The sequence below is a fragment of the Mobula hypostoma genome, chromosome 1, assembly GCF_963921235.1.
Source record: "Mobula hypostoma chromosome 1, sMobHyp1.1, whole genome shotgun sequence".
In the NCBI taxonomy this organism is placed as follows: domain Eukaryota; kingdom Metazoa; phylum Chordata; class Chondrichthyes; order Myliobatiformes; family Myliobatidae; genus Mobula; species Mobula hypostoma.
The window spans coordinates 27796206-27823556 of NC_086097.1; the positions used below are offsets into that span (position 1 = coordinate 27796206).

At 41.5% G+C, this 27351-nt stretch overlaps 2 protein-coding genes across 7 annotated transcripts in view; both read right to left on the reverse strand.

The window, feature by feature from the left end:
- LOC134344939 (uncharacterized) overlaps nucleotides 1-27351 on the reverse strand; it is a 199510-nt gene that overhangs the window by 96820 nt on the left and 75339 nt on the right. The window lies entirely within an intron of this gene.
- LOC134344972 (ribosomal protein S6 kinase alpha-5) overlaps nucleotides 974-27351 on the reverse strand; it is a 338866-nt gene continuing 312488 nt past the window's right edge. For all 6 annotated transcript variants that reach the window (XM_063045114.1, XM_063045122.1, XM_063045107.1 and 3 more), the window contains one exon: nucleotides 974-18920. In XM_063045114.1, the coding sequence (XP_062901184.1) occupies nucleotides 18681-18920 (240 nt within the window). In that variant the 3' untranslated portion in view covers nucleotides 974-18680. The remainder of the gene's footprint in view (nucleotides 18921-27351) is intronic.

Consider the following 27351-nt stretch of genomic DNA (forward strand, 5'->3'; position numbering starts at 1 on the left):
AAAATAATTGCGGGACCTCCTCCCTCTCCGGTAGAGGAAGACCCCTACACTGTGGTCTTACTCCCACCGAGCCCCTGCAGGGGCTGCACCAAGCTTCCGTGCATCCCTCAGCACGAACTCCTGCAGCCTGGGATGTGCCAGTCGGCAGCGTTCATCCACGGACATCGCGATGTGCTGGCAGACCAACATGTTTCGGGCAGACCAAAGAGCGTCTTTCACCGAGCTGATGATCTGCCGACAGCACGGAATGCTTGTCCCTGGTGAAGCCGTAGATCAGATTCTGGTCAGCATGAACCGTGACGTCTTTCTCCGCACACTCCTCACAAACCCGCAGTCTGCAAAGAGATGAACGACTGTCTCTTCCCCTCGACAGTCATCCTGCGGGCAGCGAGCTGTGGGAGTGAAGCTCCTGGCATGCGGGAAGGATCTGACTGGGAGGGCCCCTCTCACCGCCAGCCAGGCAAGGTCTTGGTGCCTGTTAGTGAGGCCTGGCGATGAGGCATTCTGCCAGATGGTCTGGACAGTCTGCTCAGGAAACCACCCCAATGTGTCCATCGAGTCCTTCTGCTGCAGTGTCTGCAGGATGTTCCGTGCTGACCAATGCCAGATGTGGTCAAAGCAGTTGGTGCGGAAGAACTTTCCACGTAGGACAGGTAGTGCAGATGCACGTTGCGCGGCAACACTGGCGGCAGATAGAACATAGTGCTAATTGGTGTCAACGTATTCTCAAGCGGACCTCTTGTACCGTAAAGATGAACTCTTGATCTCACAATCTACCGTCATGGATCTTGTACTTGTCTGCCTGCACTGTACTTTCTATGTAATTTAACTACATTATTGTTTTTCCCTTGAACTACCTCGATGCATTGATGTCGTGAATCGAAGTGTGGATGGCACGCAAGTTTTTCCACTGTAATTCGGCACACATGACGATAATACGCCAGGCTCTTCCTGATTTGTTTGGCTCGGTGTCTCGCTGCGCTGCTCCCACCAGGGGGAGCAGCTGCACCAGTTTTCAGCCACACTAACAGTAGATGAAAGAAGACTGCAAATAAAAAAAACTAACACACTTCTTTCATTCTATTGGTGAGTTTATTTCATTTCAAAAACAGACAGTAGCAAGTACATTTATTCACACAAATGTCTCTGAAAGTGTGAGCCCTTGTTTACAATTGTAATCCTTAGTTTAAAACTGAATGAAACTGAAGCCAGCGTATTCGTACAGGCCAAACATTGCACCAGTTCGTAAAAGTATTAGTTTACAGAGCACAGTTCTCTCTACCATCTGACGCGAGTTTTCAAGTTGATACAACTTATCAGTATATTCCCTAAAAACACAGGGATAGTTGCTTCCGTTATGACACCAAGTTTATAAACTCTCCCTCTCGCAATATTAAAATAATCCTGATTTGATCATCTCTACAATAAATAAACCATATTATAAAAACCATGTCACTCTTGTAAATATGCCCCTAACTACCACCACCACCACCACTATATTACATATAACAAGCTAATATTTCTCTCCAGGCCTGAGTGATATATATGTACAGCGACGGATGAAAAATTCAGTACTTTGGCATTCCACTTTGATTTAAAAATCTTCGCTACCGACTCGTTGTTGTCAAGGTTCTACACAGAAAAGCTTCAACACTTTCAATTCCTAGCCCAGCTAGAAGATAGAGACTATTTTTGAACAGACGGTTGAATAGATAACATACAGGTACAGTCTTGTGTTGCATAAAGGAGGATTTCCACAGTGTGTGTGACTCACGTTGTCTCAGGAGAAATAACCTGCACAACACACAAGCATTGCTGTGTGGTTTGTTTTGCCTGTTACAACTTAAGAGTGTGTGCACGTGTACAATATGTATTATAGAAACTACTCATACATCAAGCCATATTAAATAAGTACAGTAGCTATTCACAATATATCTCCCTTCCCCCAACACACCTCTAAAACTTTGACAATCGAACTCATTGTTAAAATGTTCCACCGTTTAATTAAATTTCTACTTCCATATTATAAAACCCAAGTCACTCTTGCCCGTAGTTACCACCAAATATGCACGTAACTACTGTCGAGTCTGACAAAGGCTGCCTTCAAGTTTGCACGATCACTAGGTGAGGAATGGAAATAATTTTGTTACAGTTTGTTCCACTTTGGACAAAGCAAGTAATGGGTTATGGGGATGGGGGAGGGGGGTGACTGCTGGGCAGGAGTGTGGTAGTTCAATGGTTAAATTACTGCACTAATAATCCAGAGGAAGCGATCTAATTAGGTTGACAGCAGAGAAATGTAAATTTAATTAGTGTAAAATTTGGAGCATTTAAGAAACTTGTAGATAGGCACATGGTTGATAGAAAAAAATGGAGGGTTATGTAGGAGGGAAGGTTGGCGTAGGTTAAAAGGTCATCACACTATTGTGTTCTAATTAGTTAAATAATCCGGAGTTAGTAACTGTAACTACCCAAGGATGAAAGAAAATGGAGGACTATGTTAAAAGGTCAGCACACCATTGTGGGGCAAGAACCCGTACCGTTCTATGTACCCTGACGATGTAGTTGGGGATAGCTTTAGTAGAATTGTGGTTACCCTTCAGTAAGACTGTTGAAGAGCTTCCACATAGTAGACTGACCTGGAAGGTTAGATCACATGAAATCCCATTATACCATGCAAAAGAGGTTTCACCAGGTTGCTAGTGGAATAGAACGTCTGAGCAGCAAAATGTTTTCTGAACTCAGGTTCTTTAGACCATAAGAGTAGGAGCAGAATCAGACCATTCAGCCCATCGAGTCTGCTCTGCCATTCCATCATGGCTGATCCCGGATCCTGCTCAACCCCATACACCTGCCAGTCGCCATACCCTTTGATGCCCTGACCAATCAGGAATTGATCAACTTCTACCCATGGCCTCCACCACAGTCTGTGCAGAGCATTCCATAGATTCATTCCTACCTGGCTAAAACACTGTCACAGGCTGAGAGCAGACTGACAGAAGCTTTTAGAATTATGAGAGGCACACACAGATAGGGTAGGCAGTCTTTTTTGCCAAGGCAGAAATGTCAAATACTAGAGGACACACATTTAAAGAGGAGGGACAGATAAAGAGAAGCAAAGCGATAAAGAGGGGGGCCAGAATGGGGAATGGAAAAAGAGAGAAGGGAGAGGGGGGAAGAAATTGCTGGAAGTTGGAGAAACTGATGTACATGCTGTCAGTTGGAAGCTATCAGACGGACTATGAGGTGTGGGACTCCATCGTGTATCTTTTTTGCTACATAATTATGACAACCATGTTTAAGAATTTTTACCCTTCAAATTGTTGTTAAAATGACAGTGAGGAAAGAATGGAGGAGGTCATTTTCAGGAGAGATTTCACTGATCAGTTGAATTGCTGCGTTTCCACTGTCTGGCTTGGAAATGGATCAGGTGCAGATGAGGTTCCTTGAAGAGGAAGAGCTGTACGGCAGAGACACCAGGCCTTTCAGCACACAATGTTGTGTCGACTTTTTAACCTACATTAAGAACAATCTAATCCTTCCTTCTTACATGGTCCTCCATGTTTCTATCATCCATGTGCCTACCTACCCCCACCCTTGACAGAGTGTTCCACACATCCGTCACTCTCTGACATTCCCTTGTATTAGCCATTTCCAACCTGGGAAAAAAGTCTCTGGCTATCCGCTGAACCCATGCCTCTTATCATCTTGTATACTTCTACTAATTCACCTCTCATCTGCCTTCCCTCCAAAAGAGAAAAGTCCAGCTCCTTCAGCCTTTCCTCATAAGACATGCTCTCTAATTCAGGCAGCATCCTGGTTAATCTCTTCTGCACCCTCTTTAAAGTTTCCACAGCTTTCCTATAATGAGGTGAACCAGAAATGAACACAATATCCCTAGTATGGCCAAACCAGTGTTTTATAGAGCTATAACATTACCTCATCGATCTTAAACTGTCACCATGAGCCCTTGATCTCATAGTAACTGTTGTACCTGTCTACGCTAGATAACCCCTTAGGTCAACAGCAGAGTAACTGGTTTCATTCCTGTTTTATGTGCAAAGCTCAGTCAGACTTCTTCCCAAGTTTGGACTTACCAAATGTAAGCAGGAGTGGAAATCTCTGGGATATGATAGATTTACAGAGAATACCAAAGCAGTGCATATCTTGACAAAGGATTTGAGATACACAGCGGCATGCAAAAGTTTGGACACCCCTGGTCAAAATTTATGTTACTGTGAATAGCTAAGCGAGTAAAAGATGACCTGATTTCCAAAAGGCATAAAGTTAAAGATGACACATTCCTTTAATTATTTTAAGCAAGATTACTTTTTTATTTCCAAATAAAATAACAAAAAAGAAAAAAGGCCCAAAGAAAAAGTTTGGGCACCCTGCATGGTCAGTACTTAGTAACACCCCCTTTGGCAAGTATCACAGCTTGTAAACGCTTTCTGTAGCCAGCTAAGAGTTTTTCAATTCTTGTTTGGGGGATTTTCGCCCATTCTTCCCTGCAAAAGGCTTCTAGTTCTGTGAGATTCTTGGGCCATCCTGCATGCACTGCCCTTTTGAGGTCTATCCACAGATTCTCAATGATGTTTAGGTCGGGGGACTGTGAGGGCCATGGCAAAACCATCAGCTTGCGCCTCTTGAAGTAGTCTATTGTGGATTTTGAGGTGTGTTTAGGATCATTATCCTGTTGTAGAAGCCATCCTCTTTTCATCTTCAGCTTTTTTACAGTGTGATGTTTGCTTCCAGAATTTGCTGGTATTTAATTGAATTCATCCTTCCCTCTACCAGTAAATGTTCCCCATGCCACTGGCTGCAACACAAGCCCAAAGCATGATCGATCCACTCCCGTGCTTAACAGTTGGAGAGGCATTCTCTTCATGAAGTTCTGCACCTTTTTTTCTCCAAACATACCTTTGGTCATTGTGGCCAAAAAGTTCTATTTTAACTTCATCAGTCTACAGGACTTGTTTCCAAAATGCATCAGGCTTGTTTAGATGTTCCTTTGCAAACTTCTGACGCTGAATTTTGTGGTGAGGACGCAGGAAAGGGTTTCTTCTGATGACTCTTCCATGAAGGTCATACTTCTGCAGGTGTCGCTGCACAGTAGAACAGTGTACCACCACTCCAGGGTCTGCTAAATCTTCCTGAAGGTCTTTTGCTGTTAAACGGGGGTTTTGATTTGCCTTTCTAGCAATCCTATGAGCAGTTCTCTTGGAAAGTTTTCTTGGTCTTCCAGACCTCAACTTGACCTCCACCATTCCTGTTAACTGCCATTTCTCAATTACATTATGAACTGAGGAAACGGCAACCTGAAAACACTTTGCTATCTTCTTATAGCCTTCTCCTATTTTGTGGGCATCATTTATTTTAATTTTCAGCGTGCTAGGCAGCTGCTTAGAGGAGCCCATGGCTGCTGATTGTTGGAATAAGGTTTGAGGAGTCAGGGTATTTATAAAGCTTTGAAATTTGCATCACCTGGCCTTTCCTAATGATGACTGTGAACAAGCCGTAGCCCTAACAAGCTAATTAAGGTCTGAGGCCTTGGTAAAAGTTATCTGAGAGCTCAAATCTCCTGGGGTGCCCAAACTTTTGCATGGTGTTCCTTTCCTTTTTTTCACTCTAATATTGTACAAAACAAAAATCCTTAAAATGTTGAAAAGAATGTTTCATCTTTAACTTTATGACTTTTGGAGATTAGTTCATCTTCTATTCACTTAATTATTCACAGTAACAGAAATTTTGACTGGGGTGCCTGAACTTTTGCATGCCACTGTATCAAATATTTAAAGTGCTTCACACATGCCTAAATAACTTGATCAAGAAAACATTCTCAGGATTTGCCATTGTCCAAGCCATCTGCCTCACTGTCCAGACAACAAAAAGTCACAACACAACACACAATTCACAAATACTAAGAACATAGTAATACTGTAAATATGCTATCAAACTGTTTTGAAAGGTACAAATATTAATTAATGCTAAAAATATATTGTTAAAAAATAAAACTCCCAGTGTTAGTCTAGTGCACATGAACAAATCTGTCCTCAGAATAAAACAGGGTAAGACAACTCAGAGGATAGGCAATTCTCTTTGGAGATGGGAATTAATACAGCCACGCACTGAAAGGCAGTGTCCTTTGAAATTGCTAAACACCTGCTTTTAAAACAGGATCAGTGAAGAAATGCCAGGAATCCATGTTATTGAAGCAATGGAATCTGTTGGTTTACTTGTCATCTCTCAGCTATGTAGTTCTCTGGCCTCTGTTCAATTCTTACCTCAGTGCATCTTTAGGAGCAGGCACTAAACCAAGGCCTGCATACATCCCCTTCTTTGGATGCAAAACAATCCCATTGCAATACTTTGAAGAATTAGTTATATTGAACCCTTAAACTTCACAAAAAAAAACTTCACCAAACAAGTTCACCTGCCTCTCGATGCACTACTGCCCTGTTCCTTACAATAATGATTACACCTCATTTGGTTATAAAGCATTTCCAGCTGGCCTGAGGTTGTTAAAGAAATGCAAGGTGTTTCCTGTTACTGTATGAATAAATACAGTTTTTTTTGTTGAGGTGAATCGGAGATAATCTTACATTAAAATCTGATTGAATTCCTTCTATTTTGTACTCCATAAGAGTATACTGGTGTTTGCAGGAGGTCTCTGGGAATGTGGCATTTGGTGTGTAAATTGCTGTGACCAACTACATTTAAACCAATCTTGTTTGTCCATTGACACCATTTGCATCGGCCTGCATTGGGACTGTACCTACTGGGGTTGGTCTGTATACCGATTGTATCTGATTCTACTACCTCCTCTAACAGTGAGATCCAGCTAACAACCACTCTGTGTGAAAAAAACACTTTATTGGATACATTGCTAGCCTGTATTGCATAAACTCTTTAAAACTCCTTCCTCTCAAGATTTAAGATTCAAGTTTACATCGAAGCATGCATTAAAGCTGCGTCATTTGCATTAACTAATACTTCAGAGGGTGAGCAAGTGTCACCACACATTCCAGTGCCAACATAGCATGGCCATAATGCTCTGCAAAACAACACAGAACACAACAAGCAACAAACAACAACAGCAGAAACAAGTCCTGTTCCTCCCTCTCATCCACATACATCTACAGTACTTTAACCTCTTAAAACCACTTAAACCCGCACCTTAAACCTATCCCTTCTTGTTTCTAATACTCCAGCAAGGAAAAGGATTCTACTGTCTACTCAATCTATGCTTCTTATCATTTTATGAATCTCTACCAACTTACCTCTCAGCCTCCTTCACTCAATGAAAAACATGCCAATTTTATCCAATCTCTCACCATTACTAAAATCTTTTAATCTAGGAAACATCCTGGTGAATATCATCTGCACTCTCTCCTATGCAGTCACATCCTTCCTATAGCTAGGCGACCAAAAATGGACACTATTCTCCAGGAGGTACCTAAGCAGCATTTTGTAAAGTTACAATTTAAGATCCTATCTCGAGTGTCAAGAGATACTGCATTTTTTCCATACACAAAGGTGTTTAAATCCTTTACACACTGAAAGTAAACGGACAAATTCATGGAATTACCTAGCAAATACTTTGGAAAATGGGGCAGAATGTAAATGGTTAGATGTAAACTATAGGCAGATCGGATTAAAAAGATGTAATGTGTCAGACTTCATCAAGTCTCCCAAATGGTTAACACTCCTTAATTTAATTGCAATGTGAAAGATGGGGTTATATTTTTCATTAACTTTGAGAAACATTACTTACTTAAATATAACTCTATTTTTTAAAAAGTAAATGACCAGGATGTGTTGGCGCATGGCCAAGTGGTTAAGGCATTGGTCTCGTGATCTGAAGGTCGCTAGTTCGAGCCTCTGCTGAGACAGCATGTTGTGTCCTTGAGCAAGGCAGTTAACCACACATTGCTCTGCAACGGCACTGGTGCCAAGTTGTATCAGCCCTAGTGCCCTTCCCTTGGACAACATCGGTGGCATGGAGAGGGGAGACTTGCAGCATGGGCAACCGCCAGTCTTCCAAGGTGCAAATCCATGGTCTCACAAGACTAACAGATACCTATAAAAAATTTAATTGACCAGGGTTCCATCTGGTTTGTACAAGTGATCATCCGTGATTAATGGGATCCCATTAACTGCTTTTCTCAACTAGATGCCCTCTCTGTACAAAGTAACAATGCTCATGTGAGTAGGTACTGTATCACTGTAAAGTTTACTGTTAATGCAGAGAACTTACATTAGAAATTATTCCACCCATGTGGGGAACAAGAAACAGAAAAGGTCAAATGTGTACAAATATGAAAAGTAACAGGGATCTATTCTACAACTGCTGTGATGTAACTAAATACTGGATTTAGTATTTGGCCTCGATTGTGAAGGGACTCCAGGTGTGACTGGTGCTTGGTATACACAAAGTGAGCAAAATGCACAGATTATCCTCCCAGCTCCAACCTTTTTCCTGAATACTCTACAAACTATTCTGCGCTTTCTACAAATGCTGCCTGTTTCTTGGATTTCACAGCCTTTCCTAGTTTGTACCAAGACGTTGTCAGAAATGAATGAAAATTCAACCAGTGAGCTCCTCTGCCACTCGATTACTAGCAAGATCCACTCTGAGTTGTTCTGGTGATCTCTGGTTCCATATTATAAAGCCCTAGCTTCTTAAACAGGCTTGTGTAACCTGGCATAGATACATCTTCAGCTCCATGGTTAGCATCTACCAGCCATAGAATTATAGAACACAGAAATAGGCCCTTCGGCCCAACTAGTCCATGATGAGCAAGATTCCTATCTGAGCTAGTCCCATTTGCCAGTGTTTGGCCCATATCCTCCTTTCCTACTTGTGTGCCTTTTAAATGTTGTTAATGTACCTGTCTCCACCACATCCTCTGGTAGCTCATTCTATATCTTCTGGGTGAAAAAGTTGCTCCTTGGGTTTCTATTAAATCTCTCCCTGCTCAACTTAAAAGCTAGAAGAGTGAAAACTAAATGCTAATAAATCCTTGAGTTAAAATATTTAAGTAAAAAATGGCCTTGAGTTAAACTAGTTAATCCTTGAGTTAAAAGTTTATTAGGTGTGATTTCTGGGAAGGGCCATAGTTCCTTTAAACCTGTTGCCAAATATTGGTGATTGCTTATTGCAATTTCCTCTGTACATTTCAAGTTGCTGTTGAGCCTGGTTTAACAACTGGGAGAGGCAATCTGGCCTTTGCACTATGTTTACTGTGAAATACTTCTTCCCTGTAACTCAGGCTCTCAACAATTTCCAGTATAAACTGCTGGGAAGTAGAAATGGTATGAAGCCAGCAGGAGATGTAAGCAGACAGATTCTGATGTTACATCCATTACAGATCCGTGGACAACACAGAAAACAGCACCAAGCTGGTTGGCAAACTTTCCATTAGTCAGGTGGCAGTACACTCACAGCACAAGAACCTGCCAATATATTCAAGCAGTGACATGACAGATGTATTTTATTTGACACAATCTAGAATGTGCTTGGTGGGGCTAGGGAGAAACAGTTCACCTCCTGCTGGATGGCAGGGAAGCGACAGGGAATTGGGATCAGATTGACAAGTCTTCCTGGGAGCTGATTTTGTGTTCTCTTTAATATCACAAAGAGGTCTACTCAGGCACGTGTCTACTTAATGTCAGCCTCAGGGGAACCCAAAACAAGACACAGTAAACGAGAGACTGACACTTAGCAAGCCAGCAGGGAATTCAGTACAAGTTTAAGAACATAAGAAATATGAGCAGGAATCAGCCCGTCAGGCTTGCTCTGCCATTCAATAAGATCATGGCTGATCTGGCCATGGACTCACCTATAATTACCTGCCTTTTCCCCCATAGCCCTCATTTGCCCTATTATTGGAAAAAAGTTTCTTGATTCAGAGAGTGAGGAGAACTTGGAAGTTGGTGTGGCACATTGAGACAGCGAGCAGAGTTGCATTTTCACAGTGCTATAGATCAAGGTCCAATTCCAACCTGTGTATGGAGTTTGCACTGGATGGAGTTGTGAGCATGTGTGCCTTCTTGAGGTGCTCAAGTTTGCTCCCACATCCTAGAGATATGTCAGTGGGTAGGTCAACTGGCAGCCCCTGGTGCACGTGGAGTGCTGGGATTGATGGGAATGTACGGAGAATACAGGGACATTCAGTGAGCACTGGGATTGCTCTGTGAATTGGCATGGACTTAACAGGACAAATGGCCTCCTATGTGGTAATGAAATATAAAAAAAAGTAGAACTAAAAAAGTCAGAGACTTCTTCCCAATGTGGAAATGGCACAGTTTTAAGCAGATTGGAAGAAAGCATAAGGGGGATGTCAGAGCTAAGTTCTTTACACAGAGAGTGGTGAGTGTGTGGATGGCGGTAGAGGCAGATACATTAAGACATTTTAAAAACTCTTAGACAGGCACATGGATGATAAAAAAAATGGAGGAATATGTAGAAGAGAAGAGTTAGATCTTAGAGTAGGTTAAAAGGACAGCACAACATCATAGGCCAAAAGGTCTGTACTGTGTTGTAATGTTCTATGCTCTAAAAAGGACAAGGGAGAAAGGAACAAAAGGATATAATAAAAGATGAGCTGACAGGTGTTGACAGGATGGTTGTGTGGTGTAATAAACACTGGTACAGCCCATAAGACCATAAGACAAAGGAGCAGAAGTCAGCCATTCGGCCCATCAAGTCTGCTCCACCATTCTATCATGTTGCTGATCCAATCTCCCATTTAGTCCCACTCCCCCAGCTTCTCACCATAATCTTTGATGCCCTGGCTACTCAGATACCTATCAATCTCTGCCTTAAATACACCCAATGACTTGACCTTCACTGCTGCCTGTGGAACAAATTCCACAGATTCCTCTGGCTGAAAAAATTCCTTCGCATCTCTGTTCTGAATGGGCACCCTTCAATCCTTAAGTCATGCCCTCTTGTACTAGACTTCCCCATCATGAGAAACAACTTTGCCACATCCACTCTGTCCATGCCTTTCAACATTCGAAATGTTTCTATGAGGTCTCCCCTCATTCTTCTAAACTCCAAGGAATACAGTCCAAGAGCGGACAAACGTTCCTCATAATGTTAACCCTCTCATTCTCGGAATCATTCTAGTGAATCTTCTCTGAACCCTCTCCAACGTCAGCACATCCTTTCTTAAATTCCACCGAGATGCAGCACAGAGCGTCATAGGAAGTCATTCCTGCCTGTGGCCATCAAACTTTACAACTCCTCCCTTGGAGGGTCAGACACCCTCAGTCAATAGGCTGGTCCTGGACTTATTTCATCATTTACTGGCATAATTTACATATTACTATTTATGGTTCTATTACTATTTATTATTTATGGTGCAACTGTAACGAAAACCAATTTCCCCCGGGATCAATAAAGTATGACTATGACAATGACTATGACTATAAGGAGCCTAAAACTGCACACAGTACTCCAAGTGAGGTCTTACAAGTGCCTTATAGAGCCTCAACATCACATCCCTGCTCCTATACTCTATTCCTCTAGAAATGAATGCCAACATTGCATTCGCCTTCTTCACCACCAACTCAACCTGGAGGTTAGCCTTAAGGGTATCCTGCACGAGGACTCCCAAGTCCCGTTGCATCTCAGAACTTTGAATTCTCTCCCTATTTAAATAATAGTCTGCCTGTTTATTTCTTCTACCAAAGTGCATAACCATACACTTTCCAACATTGTATTTCATTTGCCACTTCTCTGCCCATTCTTCCAATCTATCCAAGTCTCTCTGCAGTCTCTCTGTTTCCTCAGCACTACTAGCCCCTCCACCTATCTTTGTATCATCAGCAAACTTAGCCACAAAGCCATCTATTCCATAATCCAAATTGTTGATGTACAAAGTAAAAAGAAGCTGCCCCAACACGGACCCCTGTGGAACACCACCGGTAACCGGCAGCCAACCAGAATGGGATCCCTTTATTCCCACTCTCTGTTTCCTGCCAATCAGCCAACCCTTAGGTAACACACTGAGCATTCTGGCTTTCCTCTTGCCATCCTCTGAATGTGTTACCAATGTGAATGGCCTGTTTCTGTACATTCTATGTAAACCAAGATACTGTGTTATTTTAATGGGGGAGATAATGTAGGAATTGTAACACATTAACGCTGGTAATGTGCCCTGCGGCTTGTTTTAATACTAATGTTTACACCCAGGGGATATCAGACTAACGGCACTCATAGCAGTAACATTTTAAATTTTGATGGTTAACATTTACCTAACACAACAAAGGTGGTTGTTGGCAAATTTAAATATGTTCTGTTGAAAGGTCATCAAGTTGAAAAGTCATTTCTGGCTTCTCTATCCCTAATGCTTCCAGCGTTTTCCATTTTTATTTTAAACAGTTTGTTACTCTGTACTTGAGATTGGGGTGGAGGGTGGGGGTTGCAATGACGGGATGTTAATATTACACTAGAGTAACTTTGCTACTATTTCTCTTTGCAATCATATGGAAAGTGATTCTGTGTCTATATTTTCTCAGAAGGTTAAGGGGGTTTGGCATGTTCCTTCTTGTAAAAACTGAGTATAATTTGTTTATTTTTTTCTTGTGAGAGCTGTTTTTCTGATGCTATGTGCCTGTTATGCTGCTGTTAAGTTTTTAATTGTACCTGTGTACATACGTACTGTGCAGATGACAATGAACTCGATCTTTACTCTATTTATTGTCAACTGAACAATGCTGTCACTGAAAACTAATGCATCAATTAGTTTCAACAAAATGTTCCGTGGTTGCACTTATCTAGTTTACCTGGTTAACCTGTGGAGTGTTTCTACATGGGCTTTGCAGAGACTGGAAACATTCAGCAGGTTAGGCAGTATTTGCAAAGATAGAAACAGTCAATATTTTAGGTGAATGACCTTTCATTGGGACTTCATTTTTGGCAGAATTTTTGTTTCAGATTCCTAGAATCTACAAGTTTTATTTCAGTTACAGTGGAACTATGTACACTTTTCATCCGACTGCAGTCCTGTAATTCGACTGGTGAGGATGAAGCCTGCAGCAAGCAGGCACCATCTTTGGAATATGGGAGGAAACTGGAACACCCAGAGGAAATGCATGCAGTCACAGGAGAACATACAATGTCTTTATGGGGAGAGGTGGATTTGAACCCAGATCGCTGGTGCTGAGGTGGTGTTACTAACATGTCATTACCGGGGTTAAGAAGGGCAGTGTAGAATGGAGGGGTTCAGTATGATTACTCCTGCAGGGATCAGGCACATCTGTTATGGGATAAGTGGACAGATATGCACCAGAACTGTATCCTTGAGATGGTTCGATCACATTTGCTGTACAAATTGTTCTATTCCTTAAGACAACAAAGAATACCTAAATTTATGGCAAAGCAAAATGCTATTTTCCTGTAAGTGTCAATAAAGTGTAATCATTATTGTGGAGCAAGATGCCCTCACAGACTTGCAATGTTAGTCATTGAAATGTTCTGAATTAAATTGCATCAATCTCATAGCACATTTGTACAATGGACAGTTGTCCTCAACACACACAATAAATCCACAAATAATTTTTCTTTTTAAAAAATACAATGAATATTTGCCAACCTCCTTTTAAGAAGTTGCATTTAAAACAATTTGACTTTAATGTTCTAAAAAGTCTTAAAAGCTTTCACAGGCTCACCTGAATAATGCTTTCAACTTTTAAAAACTTTGTACAAGTCGCTAGAAAGCTATAATAAACTTATCAATACTTTACTCATTTTCCTCATTAAATAATCAATAAATATATTACGGCAGTTCCCCTGTAAGAACAATATTCTACTTTTAATCAAGCTTTGTAAAAGTCAATATTATACAGGGTTAAAAACTATATGCAAAAATTCATGTTCAGTATGATTTTGTTTAAACATATAAGCCCAACTCCCTTAAGTATAAAGACTTGGAGGAGAAGAGGTTTTGAATAGTTTTGCACTGTGTATTGTGTACAGCTCTGTAGAGTATGTTTCACCTAGACTGAAGAGAAGCCTGTAGCTCTTTAAAACTACTGGTCGTATTGAACCTGGATGCATAAAGAAATTAACAATGCAATCTGTTCAACATCTTAATATTTACAAAGTCCCAAAAAACGATGGCAAGATTATAATGAAAGAAGCCTCTAAAAAGAGACTGCACAATTCAGCCTGGACCGTGCACCAAACATTTAGAGATGCAATGGTCGACACCCACTTAAAGCACACCATGTACTCTTAAGGGTGTGGAGTAATTTAGTAATCCCCATGCTGAGAAAACTCATACTAACATTAAAAAAATACATTTTTAAGAACTTCCCTCAGATACTGTCCAGGCATACATGGTTAACAGATTCATAATACACCCAGTGCAACATACCCAGTAACAGTAAATAAAATATAATTAAAATGGTTGAAAACTTCCTGGGAAAACTTTGGCATCAAAAGTGATGTGGCATGTTACGTGAAGAAATCTTTGGATATAATCCACTTCAATGACCTTTAGTGAGATTTTGCCATACACATATCAATGATCATTCAGATATGTCCGTTGAGACACTCCTCCCATCACTTACAAAGCTCCATCTCTGGACAGTGTCTTGAATTTAGATGAGTAATGTAGCAGTATGTCTACATTAATAATTTATGTTAATGGCACCATAGCCTCAGAGTTACTTGGACTGAAGGATATTTTGTTTTCTCCATTGTATTTTTAATAAGTGTTCCACTAGAGCAAACATTAATCAACTTCACAAACTTTGAGCTTTGCACGACACTGACATTCAAAGGACAGGACAGCTGTAATGGTGTTTTTTGTAAAGTCCTATTCAGTACAATGACAGATTGGATGAGGGGGTTGCTGAGGAATAAGATATCTGCCTGTGTTTTATGCCCTGATCTTCCCAGGAAGTTTCAACTGCAAGTCCCCACTGGTAAAATAAGCACAGGAACAATTGTAATAGGGCGATCCAGAACCCAGGCCCATCTGCTCTCTCTGGCCTTCATTGTTCCTTAAGCTGATAACCAAGCAGAGATACAGATAAATACAGGTAGTCTTCACTCAAAGCAATCCCTCAAGCACAGAGATACATTGTTTAAATATGACCGGTGGGCAAGATTGCATTGGTACGAAAAATTATGGCCCTTGCTTTTGGTCATGTAGATCACAATGATAACATTTCCTTTTCAGTAAGGTATCATACTTCGAAAAGTTTCCTATTCACACGAAAGAAATCAGAGACAACAGACTTCTAAAAACTCAAACCCCAAGGTTATTTGAAAATTATTTTGTACTCGGTCACAGATCAGATCAGATCAAAACTGACATAGGCTAAAAGTCAGATGTTCCTCTGTGCCTCCATGACTGATAAAGAAAACTTTAGATGCACACAAGAGACTGCAGATGCTGGAAGTCTTGAGCAACGCACACAGAATGCTGATGGGACTCAGCAGTTCATAAAGCCCGAAACGTTTATTTCTTTCCATAGATGCTGCCTGACCTGCTGAGTTCCTCCAGCATTTTTTTTTAGAGAAAATGAAAACAGCAAGTGCTGGAAACAGGCAAGTTGGTGGAATATGTGGAGGGGAGAAAAATAACTGTTGTGTTCTTTGCAGAGTAGATGTGCATTTTAGCATGCACTATTTTCATTTCAGGTTTCCTTCTGCAGCATTCTGCTTATATTGCAATTTATATTTCATTAGAGAGTGTAAAAGGCATTAGCGAAAGTCAAAGATGGGAATCAGCTTCCTGAACACAAGGATTTTGTAGATGCTAGAAATCTAGAGTAACAAAGACAAAATGCTGGAAGAACACAGCAAGTCAGGCAGTGTCTATGGAGATGAATAAACAGTCCATCTTTCAGGCAGAGACTACTCATTAGGACTGGAAAGGAAGAAGGCAGAAGTCAGAATAGGTAGGTGGGGGGAGGAGAAGGAGTACAAACTGGCGGGTGATAGATGAGACCAGCTGAGGGGTTAGGTGCTTTGGTTAGGGAGGGGGATAAAGTGAGAAGCTAGGAGGTAAGATGTGGAAAAGGTAAAGAGCTGAAAGAGGAGGAATTGGACAGGAGAAGACAAAGGACCATGGAAGAAAGGGAAGGAGGAATAGCACCAGAGGCAAGTGATAGGCAGTGAAGAGTAGAGAAGGGATAAGAGGGGAGCCAGAATGGAAAAAGAGATGGGGTCAGGGGAAAGGAGAAATTATTGGAAGTGGGAGAAATCAATGTTCACGTCATTAAGTTGGAGGCTACCCAAACAGAATATGTGGTGTTGCTCCAGAAGTTGGAAAATGTGGCAAGTTTTTGGAAGCCTGTTGCTTGTTGTGCATAGAATCTGTGACTCTCACCTGCAACTACTGTGGGGCAGGTTGAGCATCTATCATTCTATTCACCTGAATTCCTATGGATAATCTTCACTGAGTTTTTGCTAAAATGACTGAGCTGCAGTTTACCTGCAGATGTACTTAAAAATAATATACACTTTCATCCAACAGGGGACTTCACATCATAAGGGTCCCTGCAGTACAAATAGTGCGTAAATTTTCCGTGCAACAATGCAGCACAGATTATTTATATTAGCAAGAGCAGAGTCTGCATCACTCAACTATCTAACTATTGGTCATTCATGAACACAATTACCAAGCAAGACAAGCTGTTGGCTGCGAGACAGCAGTAGAGAAATTAATGGCTGGAACACAAACTTTTTAAAAACTTGTACTAACAGGTTTGCTACAAGATTATTGCTCATGCAAGAAATAAACAGATTACATGCCAAATAATACATTTATAACAAAGCATTTGGCAACAGAAGCCAAACATTTCTATCAAAAAGCCATTGCTTCACTATATAAGCAACTTACCAAATGGTACCCACCCACCCACTCTAACAAATAAAACAGCATAAATAAAAGTCACCTTAGGACTCAGATTTCTCAAATGGTTCACACACTTTACACTCCTGCAGTGTTCATAGTTAGTAACATAACAACAAGGGTTTATTTTGAAGGTGAACAATTAAAATAAAATCTCCCAACCCTGCTGGGAATATAAATTTCTTCTCAGATTGCCAGGAGACAAACAGCACCAAGCACCAAGAAAGCAGGGAGATAAACCTGCTACACACAAAATGCTGGAGGAACTCAGCAGGTCAGGCTGCATTTATGGAATTGAATAAAAAGTTGACATTTCAGGCCGAGACCCTTCGTTAGGACTGGAAAGGAAAGGAGAAGAAGTGAGAAAGAGAAGCTGGGGGGAGGGGAAAGAGTACAAGTTGGCAGCGTTAGGTGAGCGAGTCTGAGCTCATAGTTGAAGGTTTAGCAGAGACCTTGAAGGGGAGCAGTGAGACAGTCTTAATGAACTCCCATCAAAGAGAATATTTAAACTTCTTCAGGGTAGGTGTACCTTGAAGAGAATTCACAGTGGAGCAGCAAATCATAAACATGAGAGATTCTGCAGATTCTGGAAATCCTTAGCACTCACACAAAATGCTAGCAGGTCCAGCAACAGCTATATATAGAAACTCAATGTTTCAGGCCAAGACGGTTCAAGACTGTTTATTCCTCCCCACAGATGCTACCTAACTTGCTGAGTTCCTCCAGCATTTTGTGCATGTGTTGTTCTGGATTTCCACCATCTGGAAAATCTCTTGTGTCTAAGATAAACCTGCTAAGTTTGCACCAAAACACATCAGGCTGCTGGGTGCTTTGATACTGAGAGAGGAAATGCAGGAAAGACAACTGAGAGTGATTCCAATACTCCAACAGACAGAGCAGGAATATCAAAGTGTCTGGAAAAGAATTAACACCAAGTGGCAGCTGTAAACAGTCTAGCAAATAATCTGAGAAATCTGAATCCTCTGCCTACCTCTGTTGCATATTTTATGTACATCAATAGATCTATTTATACAGCAAATCTGTCATCGATACAGTCTTTTAGATAAAGGTAAGTTAGTAAACACCGCGCTTTCATCTTACCTTCAATCCTTTCAGGCCTGTACAACAGAGATATGTTCTTTGAAAAATACACCTCATAGATGTTTGCATACTGCAGCCATTCTTTCACACAAAAAATACACAGAGTAAAGAACTAAAAGCCCTTTGAATGCCAGGCACAGAGTTTCACTCTCTGCAGTACATCTATTTTTGAATCTTTTAAAAATCAGTCCCTGTTCCAATATACAGAATATTACATACAGAAATTACAGCACAGGAACAGGCCACAGGCCCAAGTGGTCCATGTTGCTTTCATGCTCTCTCAGAGCCTCCTCCTGCCCTACTTCACCCTGTCAGTATGGGCCTTTTGTTCTGTTCTTCCTCATGTATTTAGTTATTTTGCCCTTAATCACAACTACTCTATTCATTCCAACAATTACATGAGGTAGCACGTTCACCATTCTTGACACTCTTTGGGTAAAGACGTTTCTCCTGAATTTCATTATTGAATTCATTATTTGGATCTTGTACTTAATGACCCCCTAGCTCTGGATTCCCCAGAGAAAACTGGGTCAATCAACCTTGTAGGACAATGCAGGACTATCTACATATACACAACATAAATAAATGTCACAAGATACTATGGAGGAATGCATTTAAAAATGGCATGTGGTCTTCAAAGGGTTATACGGATGATTAAAACATGATTTTTTTTTTAAATTGTGAAAGAGGGACTGTAGCAGCTTAATCAGAGAACTGGAAGATACTGTCTGTGTTATTGCTGTCCACTGGGTTGCTGGGCTGCATCATTGGGGTGGGAGTGGTCTTGCCTTGGGACTGGGAAGAGGAGGAATGGGAACTTTCACTGGAGCTGCTCCGCGTCTCAGTGCTGGTGCTAGTTTTCTTCATTTTGCGCCTTTTCGCCAGGGGTGCCTTGTCCACATTCTGAAGGCAAAAGCCCTCCCTCTTGCACTTGTTGAAGGCCTGTGATGGGGCAGAAAGAGAGAGAAAAAAACAGAGAGGTGGGATTCACTTCATTATGCATCTACATGAACTACATTCTGCCTTCAATGTCAAAGTAAAAGCCGGTAAGAAGGTTATTGTTAAGAAAGGTGGATAAATCCCCAGCGCCTGATGAGATGTAGCCTAGGTTGCTATGGGAGACTGCTAGAGCTCTGAGATTTAAAATTTTTAGATTTTTGCTAGCCACAAGTGAGGTGCCAGGTAGAGTCATAGGGTACTACAGCACAGAAACAGGCCCTTCGACCTATCTAAACCATGTAGAACTGTTATTGTTGATGCACCATAGCCCCCATACTCCTCCCATCCATATATTATCCAAACTTCTCTTAAATGTTACAATTAAACCCACATCCACCACTTCCACTGATAGCTTGGTCAACCCTTGAGCCATACCCTGAGTGAAGAAATTCCCCATCAGATTCCCTATAAATAGAGTCATAGAACACTACAGTGAAGAAACAGGTCCTTTGGTCCATCTAGTCCATGCCAAACCAGTAATCTGCCCAGCCCCATCGACTAGTACCTAGGCCATAGCACTCCATACCCCTCAATGACTACCAAATTTCTCTTCAATGTTGAAATCAAACCCACAACCATCAATTGTGCTGCCAGATAGATCCACACTCTCACCACCTTCTGAGTGAAGGTTTCTCCCTCATCTTCCCCTTAAACATTTCACCTTTCACCCATGACCTCCAGTTGTAGTCTCGTTCAACCTCAGTGGAAAAAGCTTGCTTGTATTTACCCTACTTATATCCCTAATAATACCTCAATCAAAAAATCTCCCCTCAATCTTCTACAAAGTGTACATTCTTGGGAATAAAGTCCTAACCTTTTCAACATTTTCCTATAACTCAGGTCATTAAGTCCTGACAAAATCCTTATAGATTTTCTCTGCACTCTTTGAATCTTATTTACATCTTTTCTTCGGAAGGTAACCAAAACTGTTCCCAGATTCCTGTTTTACCACACTCCTCAGTGCCCACCAGCTCACCATGTAAGACCTACCGTGGTTGGTCCTCCCAAATTGCAATTGCTCACACTCGTCTGCATTAAATTCCATCTGCCATTTCTCAGCCCATTTTTCCAGGTGGTCCAGATCTGCCACAAGCTTTGATAGTCTTCCTGGCTGACCACTATACCCCCAATTTTGGCATCATCAACAAACTAGCCGATCCTGTTTACTACATTATCATCTAGGTTGTTAATATAGATAACAAACAACAATGGATCCAGCACCAATCACTGCGGCACACCACTAGTCATGGGCCTCCAGTCAGAGGCAACCATCTACTACCACTCTCATTTTCATGAATGGTAAGCGACTGAACCTTCTTGACCAACCCTCCATGTGGGAGCTTGTCAAAAGCATTGCTAAGGTCCATATAGACAACATCCACTGCCTGAACTTCATTAACTTTCCTGGTAACCTCCTTGAAAAAAACCTGCAAGACTGTTTAGACACCATACACAAAGCCATGTTGACTATCCCTAGTCAGCCACTGTCTATCAGTCAGCTTAAAATACCTTCCAATAATTTTCCCACTACTGTTGTCAGACTCACTGGCCTAATTTCCTGGCTTATTCTTAGAGCCTTTCTTCACAATCAGAATCAGGCTTATTATCACCCACCAGGTTTCGTGAAATGTGTTAACTTAAGCAATGGGACATTGCTTAAAGTTTCCCTAAACATTCTATCCTTGCCTTTCATTCTAACAGGAACATACAAACTCTATACTATCAAAATTTCACTTTTGAAGGCCTCCCACTTAACAAGTACACCTGTGTCAGAAAACAGCCTCTCCCAATCCACACTTGTCCGATCCTTTCTGATATCATCAAAATTGGCTTTTCTACAATTTAGAATCTCAATCCAAGGACTAGACCTATCCTTTTCCCTAATTTTCTTGAAACTAATGGCATTATGATCACTAGATGCAAAGTGTTCCCCTACACCTGACCTGTGTCATTCCCTAACAGGAAATATAGTATCACACTCTCTCTAGTTAGCACTTCTATGTATTGGTTAAGGAAACTATCCTGAACACATTTGACAAACTCTTTCCCATCCAGCCTCTTTATAGTTTGGGAGTCCCAGTCAATATGTGGAAAGTTAAATTCCCCTACTTTCACAAGCTTATGTTTCTTGCAACAGTCTGCAATCTCAAAAATGCCACAGATTGTTGGGTGGTCTATAATATAATCCCATTAACATGGTCATACCTTCTTATTCCTCAGCTCTACCCTTAAAATCTCCCTAAATAAGCTCTCCAGTTTGTCCTGTCTGGGCACTGCCGTGACATTTTCCCTGACTAGTAATTCCACCCCTCCATCTTTAATCCGTCCTGTTCTATCATGTCTAAAACAATGGAACCCTGGAGCTGCCAGTCCTGCCCCTCCTGCAACCAAGTCTCACTAATGGTTACAACGTCATAATTCCACATGTTGCTCCATGCCCTCAGCTCATCCACCTTTCTTACAATACTCTTTGCACTGGAATATTCACAGCTCAGAACATTAGTCTCACCACGATTGTCTGATTCCTTCTGATTCCTGACCTTGTATGTAGCCTTAAGAACATTTTTCTCCACACCTGCTCCACTAACTGTTCTGGCACTCTGGTTCCCACCTCCCTGCAACTCTAGGCCTATTTTTAGCAAAGAATATTCTGCCTATTTATGAATAAATATTTCACCTTTCACCCTTAACCTATGACCTCTAGTTTTTGTCTCACTCAATCTCAGTCTGCTTGTATTTACCCTATGCCCCTCAATTTAGTATACCTCTATAGGATATCCCTTCATTTCCCTACATTCCAGGGAATAAAGACATAACCTTTTCAACCCTTCCCTTTTACTCAGGTCCTCAAGTCTTGGCAACACCTTGTAAATTTTCTCTGCATTCTTTATAGTTTCCCCATAGGCAAGTGACCAGAACTGTACACATTCCTCTGAATTTGGCCTCACCAACGTGTTATACAAATTCAACATAACATCTCAACTCGTGTACCCAATACCTAGATTTATGAAGGCCATGTGCCAAAGGCTCTCTTTACCATCTTATCTACTCATGATACCACTTTCAAGGAATAATTGATCTGTATTCTCAGATCCCTTTGCTCTATCGATAACTCAGTACTTTTATTCAAGGGGACAACATGGATGAACAGGTATTTACAAGTCTGTGAATGTAATGACCACGGCAGGGAGGTTATCTGAAAAAAAACAGACAGGACATTTCTACACTTGAAAAATCATGGGTTATTCACAGATAGTCAGCATGGTTATACTATGGAAATATCTGTATGAACAATTTGAATTAATTCTTCAAAAAGGTAAAAATACATTTAGTGGCCACAGCTGTATACCTGCTTGTTAATGCAAATATTTAATCTCCCAATCATGTGGCAACAATTCAATGCATAAAAGCATGCAGACATGATCAAGGGGTTCAGTTGTTGTTCAGACCAAACATCGGAAAGGGGAAGAAATGTGATCTGAGTGCTCTTGACCAGGGAATGATTATTGATGCCAGACAGATTGGTTTGAGTATCTCAGAAACTGATAATCTTCTGGGATTTTCACACAACAGACTCTAGTGTTGACAGAGAATGGTGTGAAAAACATTAAACATCCAGTGAGTTGAGGTTCTTGTGGGTGAAAATATCTTTTAATGAGAGGTCAGAGGAGAATGGTCTGACAGGTTCAAGCTGGTAGGAAGGCAACAGCAACTCAAATAATCACATATTACAACAGCGGTGTGCAGAAGAGCAACTCTGAACGCACAACACATTGAACGTTGAAGTAGATAGCTACAGCATAAGAAGACCACAAACATACACTCAGTGGCCACTATATTTGGTACAGGAGGCACCTAATATATATTACTGAGTGTATATTGATGAGGGCAAGCTACTCTACACAGAATTCAGTATGGTATGTGACAAGGTTAGAAAATGGTCCAGAACATTAGAATTCAGGAGATCCAAAGTAAGTTTATAAACTGGATCCAAACTTGACTTGGCAACATGAGGCAGAGTACCATGATAAGAGGTGTCATATGATGGGACATACTGTTTATGTAAACATTCACAGTCTGGATATGAATGTAGGAGATATAAGTTGGCAAATGATACGAAAGTTTGTGGTCTTAGACTACAAGATAATATTGAAGAGTTGGTAAAATGGGCAGATGGAAGCTAAATGTGAAATGTGCAAGGTGAGGCATTATGACATCATCCTAACCCTAAACTTTGGGAGGACCAACAGTGAATTCAAGGTACAGTTCTAGTAAACATTGAGAAAAAGGAACCTGGATGTAAAGGTTCAAGGCTCCTGAAGATGGCAGCACAAGTAGATCAGACAGTGAAAAAGGCATATAGGATACTTGCCTTCATAAGAAATTCAGAATCAGGTTTATTATTACTGTCTTACATGCTGTAAAATCTGTTATGTCGTGGCAGCAATACAGTGCAAGACACAAAATTATGATAAATTACAAAATAATTAGAGCAAAAAGAAAGGAATAATGTGGCAGTTTTCACGAATCATTCAGAAATCTAATGGTCAAAATTAAAGTAAATTTATTAGCAAAGTACATACATGTTCCTATATACTACCTTGAGATTCATTTTTTAGCAGGTATTTACAAGAAAATAAAAAAATAAAGATGGTGGAAGAGAAGGAGCTTTTTTTGAATCAGTCTTCAGGTTTCTGTACCTCCTCCCTGATGGTACTAATAAGATTATTATACAAGTTTAGCTGGAGTACTGTGTCCAGTTCTGGCTACCATGGTATCGGAAACGTGATTGCACTGGAGAGGGTGCTGAGGAGATCCACCAAGATGTTACCTGGGTTCAGTTATGAGGAGAAACTGTGTTTGTTTTCCTTAAAGAGGAGGAAACCAATATAGGGAGTAAAAGAGGTATACAAAATTATGAGGTCCATAGATAAGGTAGCAGGACATACTTCTCCACAGGTACAGTGCCTGAACTCAGGTGATGTAGCTTTATAGTAATGGAGAAGAGGTACAGAGGAGATCCAAGGAGGACTTTTCTCCTCTCTAGAATTCACTGTCTGAGGGGGAGGTGAAGGCAAGGACTCTCACTAACTTTTAATAACCATCTTGGACTGCCCAGGCAAAGGTGGTTTCATACTAAATGCTGGTAAATTGGATTACTGAGGATGGAGGCTAGGCATAGATATATGGGGAGGACTGATGGGTGTGTTTCTGTGCTTTATGACTCCATGAGTAGACACTGAGAACCTAGACTGGGGCATGGGTGTGAGGGGATGCAGTTAGCATAGAGATGGTGGCAGTGGAGAAAGGCAGGATTAATCAAGGATGTTCCCTTAGAACAGGGATGAGAATCGTCCGCCACCTTCAACATGATCTTTAGACCAAACACAACTTAACCTCCTTCCCAACTACCCCCCCATCACCCACTCTTTGCAGGGATTTCACAGGGAATGGACCAGTGTTTCCCTGGTCCATTCATCCCTCCCAGCACTTAGCCCTGTAAGCAGAAAAAGTGCCTCATCTGCTCATTAACCTTCCCTCTCACCTCCATTCAGGGCCCCTAACAGTCCTTCCAGGTGAGGCAACACTTCATCTGAGTCTGTTGGGATAATCTACTGTATCCAGTGTCCCGATGCAGCCTCTTCTGCATCGGAGATACCTGACACAGACTGTGGCACCACTTTGTCGAGCACCTATGCTTGTCTGCAGCAAGCAGGATTCTCGTTGGCCAGTTCCATTTCCATTCTGACATGTTGGTCCATGGCCTCCTCTACTGTCACAATAAAGCCATTCTCAGGTTGTCTCCAACTTGAAGACATGCAAATCAACTTCCCTAACTTCTATTTAACTTTACTTGCTCCTCCACCCCTCATCTTCCATTCCTCACTCTGAATCCCCTCTCATCTCTTCTCTTCACGCCGTCACATCCCTCTGGTGTGCCTCCTCCCCTTTCTTCCATAGACCACATTTCTCTCCCATCAGATTCCTTCTTGAGCCCTTTACCTTTTCCACCTATCGCCTCCCAGCTTTTCACTTCATCTCCCCTCCACCACCTACCTACTTTCCCTCTCACCTAGCTTCACCCATCACCCTCCAGTTGGTACTCCTTCCCCTCCTCCTACCTTTTATTCTGGATTCTTCTCCCTTCTTTTCCAGTCCTTATGAAGATTCTCGGCTCAAAACGTTGAATGTTTGTTCTTTTCAATAGATGCTGCCTGACCCTGAGTTCCTCCACCATTTTGTACATGTTACTGAGGAGGAATTTCTTTAGCCAGTGGGTAGTGAATCTGTGGAATTCATTGCCACAAACAGCTGTGGAGACCCTAGTCATTGAAAGTATTTGAAGCAGAGGCTGATAGGCTCTTGATTAGTCAGGGTGTCAAAGGTTATGGACAGATCACCGCCATATCCAGCGGGAAGCTGTATGAGAGGGTGCAGAGTGATAGGGCTTAGGTGGAAACGGGAAGAAGCTTCCTGCGACCATTGAGTCTCATAGTAAAGGGGTAGGTTACAGGTTTATTTATTTAGTAATAACAGTAGCATTAGAGGTATGCATCTAGGATTAGTGTTGTGCTTGGAGTGCCAGATGTGGGGACCCTGGGAGACTCCCAGCTTCCCCAAGGATTACATCTGCACCAGGTGCATTGAGATGAGGCTCCTTAAGGACTGTGTTAGGGATCTGGAGCTGCAACTTGATGACCTCCAGCTAATTAGCGAAAGTGAGGAGGTGATTGATAGTACCTATGGAGATATAGTGGACAGCACCCCTGTGACAGTCCACCTCAGAAATCGATATATCATTTTAGATACTGTTGGAGAGGTTGATCTGACAGAGGAAGACCACAGCAAACGGGACTCTGGCACTCTGCCCAGTGCCGTGATCAAGACAGCAAGGAGAAATGCAGTAGTTATAGGGGATTCCATAATGAGGGGAACAGAGAAGAGATTCTGCGAGCTGGACAAGAATACCCGGATGGAGTGTTGCCTTCCTGGTGCCAGGGTATGGGATGTCTCAGATAGGGTCCAGAGTATTCTGAGGAGAGAGAGCGAGCAGCCAGAAGTCTTGGTACATGTTGGTACCAATGACATAGACAGAAAAAGAGAGGAGGTCCTGAAGGAAGATTACTGGGAGCTAGGAAGAAAATTGAAAAGCCGTACTTACAGAGTAATAATCTCAGGATTACTGCCTGAGCCACGCGCTAATGAAGGTAAAAATAGCAGAATTAAGCAGATGACTGTGTGGCTAAGTAACTGGTGCAGGGGGCAGGGCTTCAAATTCTTGGATCATTGGTTTCTATTTTAGGGGAGGTACGACTTATACAAAAACGATGGGTTACACCTGAACTCAAAGGGTACTAATATCCTGGCAGGATTGTTTAATATAACTGTCAGGGAGGGTTTAAACTAAGTTGGCAGGGGGAAGAAAACCAGGGTGTTAGGGTCAAGGAAAAGGAAAATAGAAATAAGTCAAAGATACTGTGCAGCAAAGATGGCAAGAAGGACAGGCAGGTGAATAGACAGGATAATTTGCTGTGCAATAGAAATATAGCAAAATCGGTAACAGATACTGATCTAAATGTACTGTACTTAAATGCACGCAGCATTAGAAATAAAGTGGATGACCCTGTTGTACAGCTACAGGTTAAAAGATATGACATTGTGGCCATCACCGAGTCATGGCTAAATGATGGATGTGATTGGGAACTGAATGTCCAAGGATACACAGTGTATAGGAAAGATAGGAAGGTAGGTATAGCGGGTAGCATGGCCCTGATGGTAAGCAACGATATCAAATCAATAGAAAGAAGGGACATAGGATCAGAAGAGGTAGAATCCTTATGGGTCAAGTTAAGAAATGGCAAGGGTAACAAGACACTAATAGCAATTATATACAGGCCTCCAAACAGCAGCTGGGATGTGGACTACAAGTTACAGCTGGAAATAGAAAAAGCATGTCAGAAGGAAAACGTCAAGATAATTATGGGGAATTTTAATATGAAAGTGGATTGGGGAAGTCAGGAAGGTACTGGATCTCAGGAGAGGGAGTTTATAGAATGCCTACGGGATGGCTTTTTGGAGCAGTTTGTCCATAAGCCCACCAGGGGGTCAGCTGCTTTGGACTGGGTGCTGTGTAATGAACCTGAGGCGATTAGGGAGCTGGAGGTAAAGGAACCCCTTGGAAGTAGTGATCATAATATGATTGAGTTCAGTTTCAAATTTGAAAGGGAGAAGCTGGTATCAGCTGTATCGATATTTCAGTGGAACAAAGGAAATTACAGTGGTATGAGAAAGGAACTGGCTCAAGTAGATTGGAAAAGTAAGCTAGATGGAGGGATGGTAGAACAGAATTGGATGAAATTCCTTTAAGAAATAA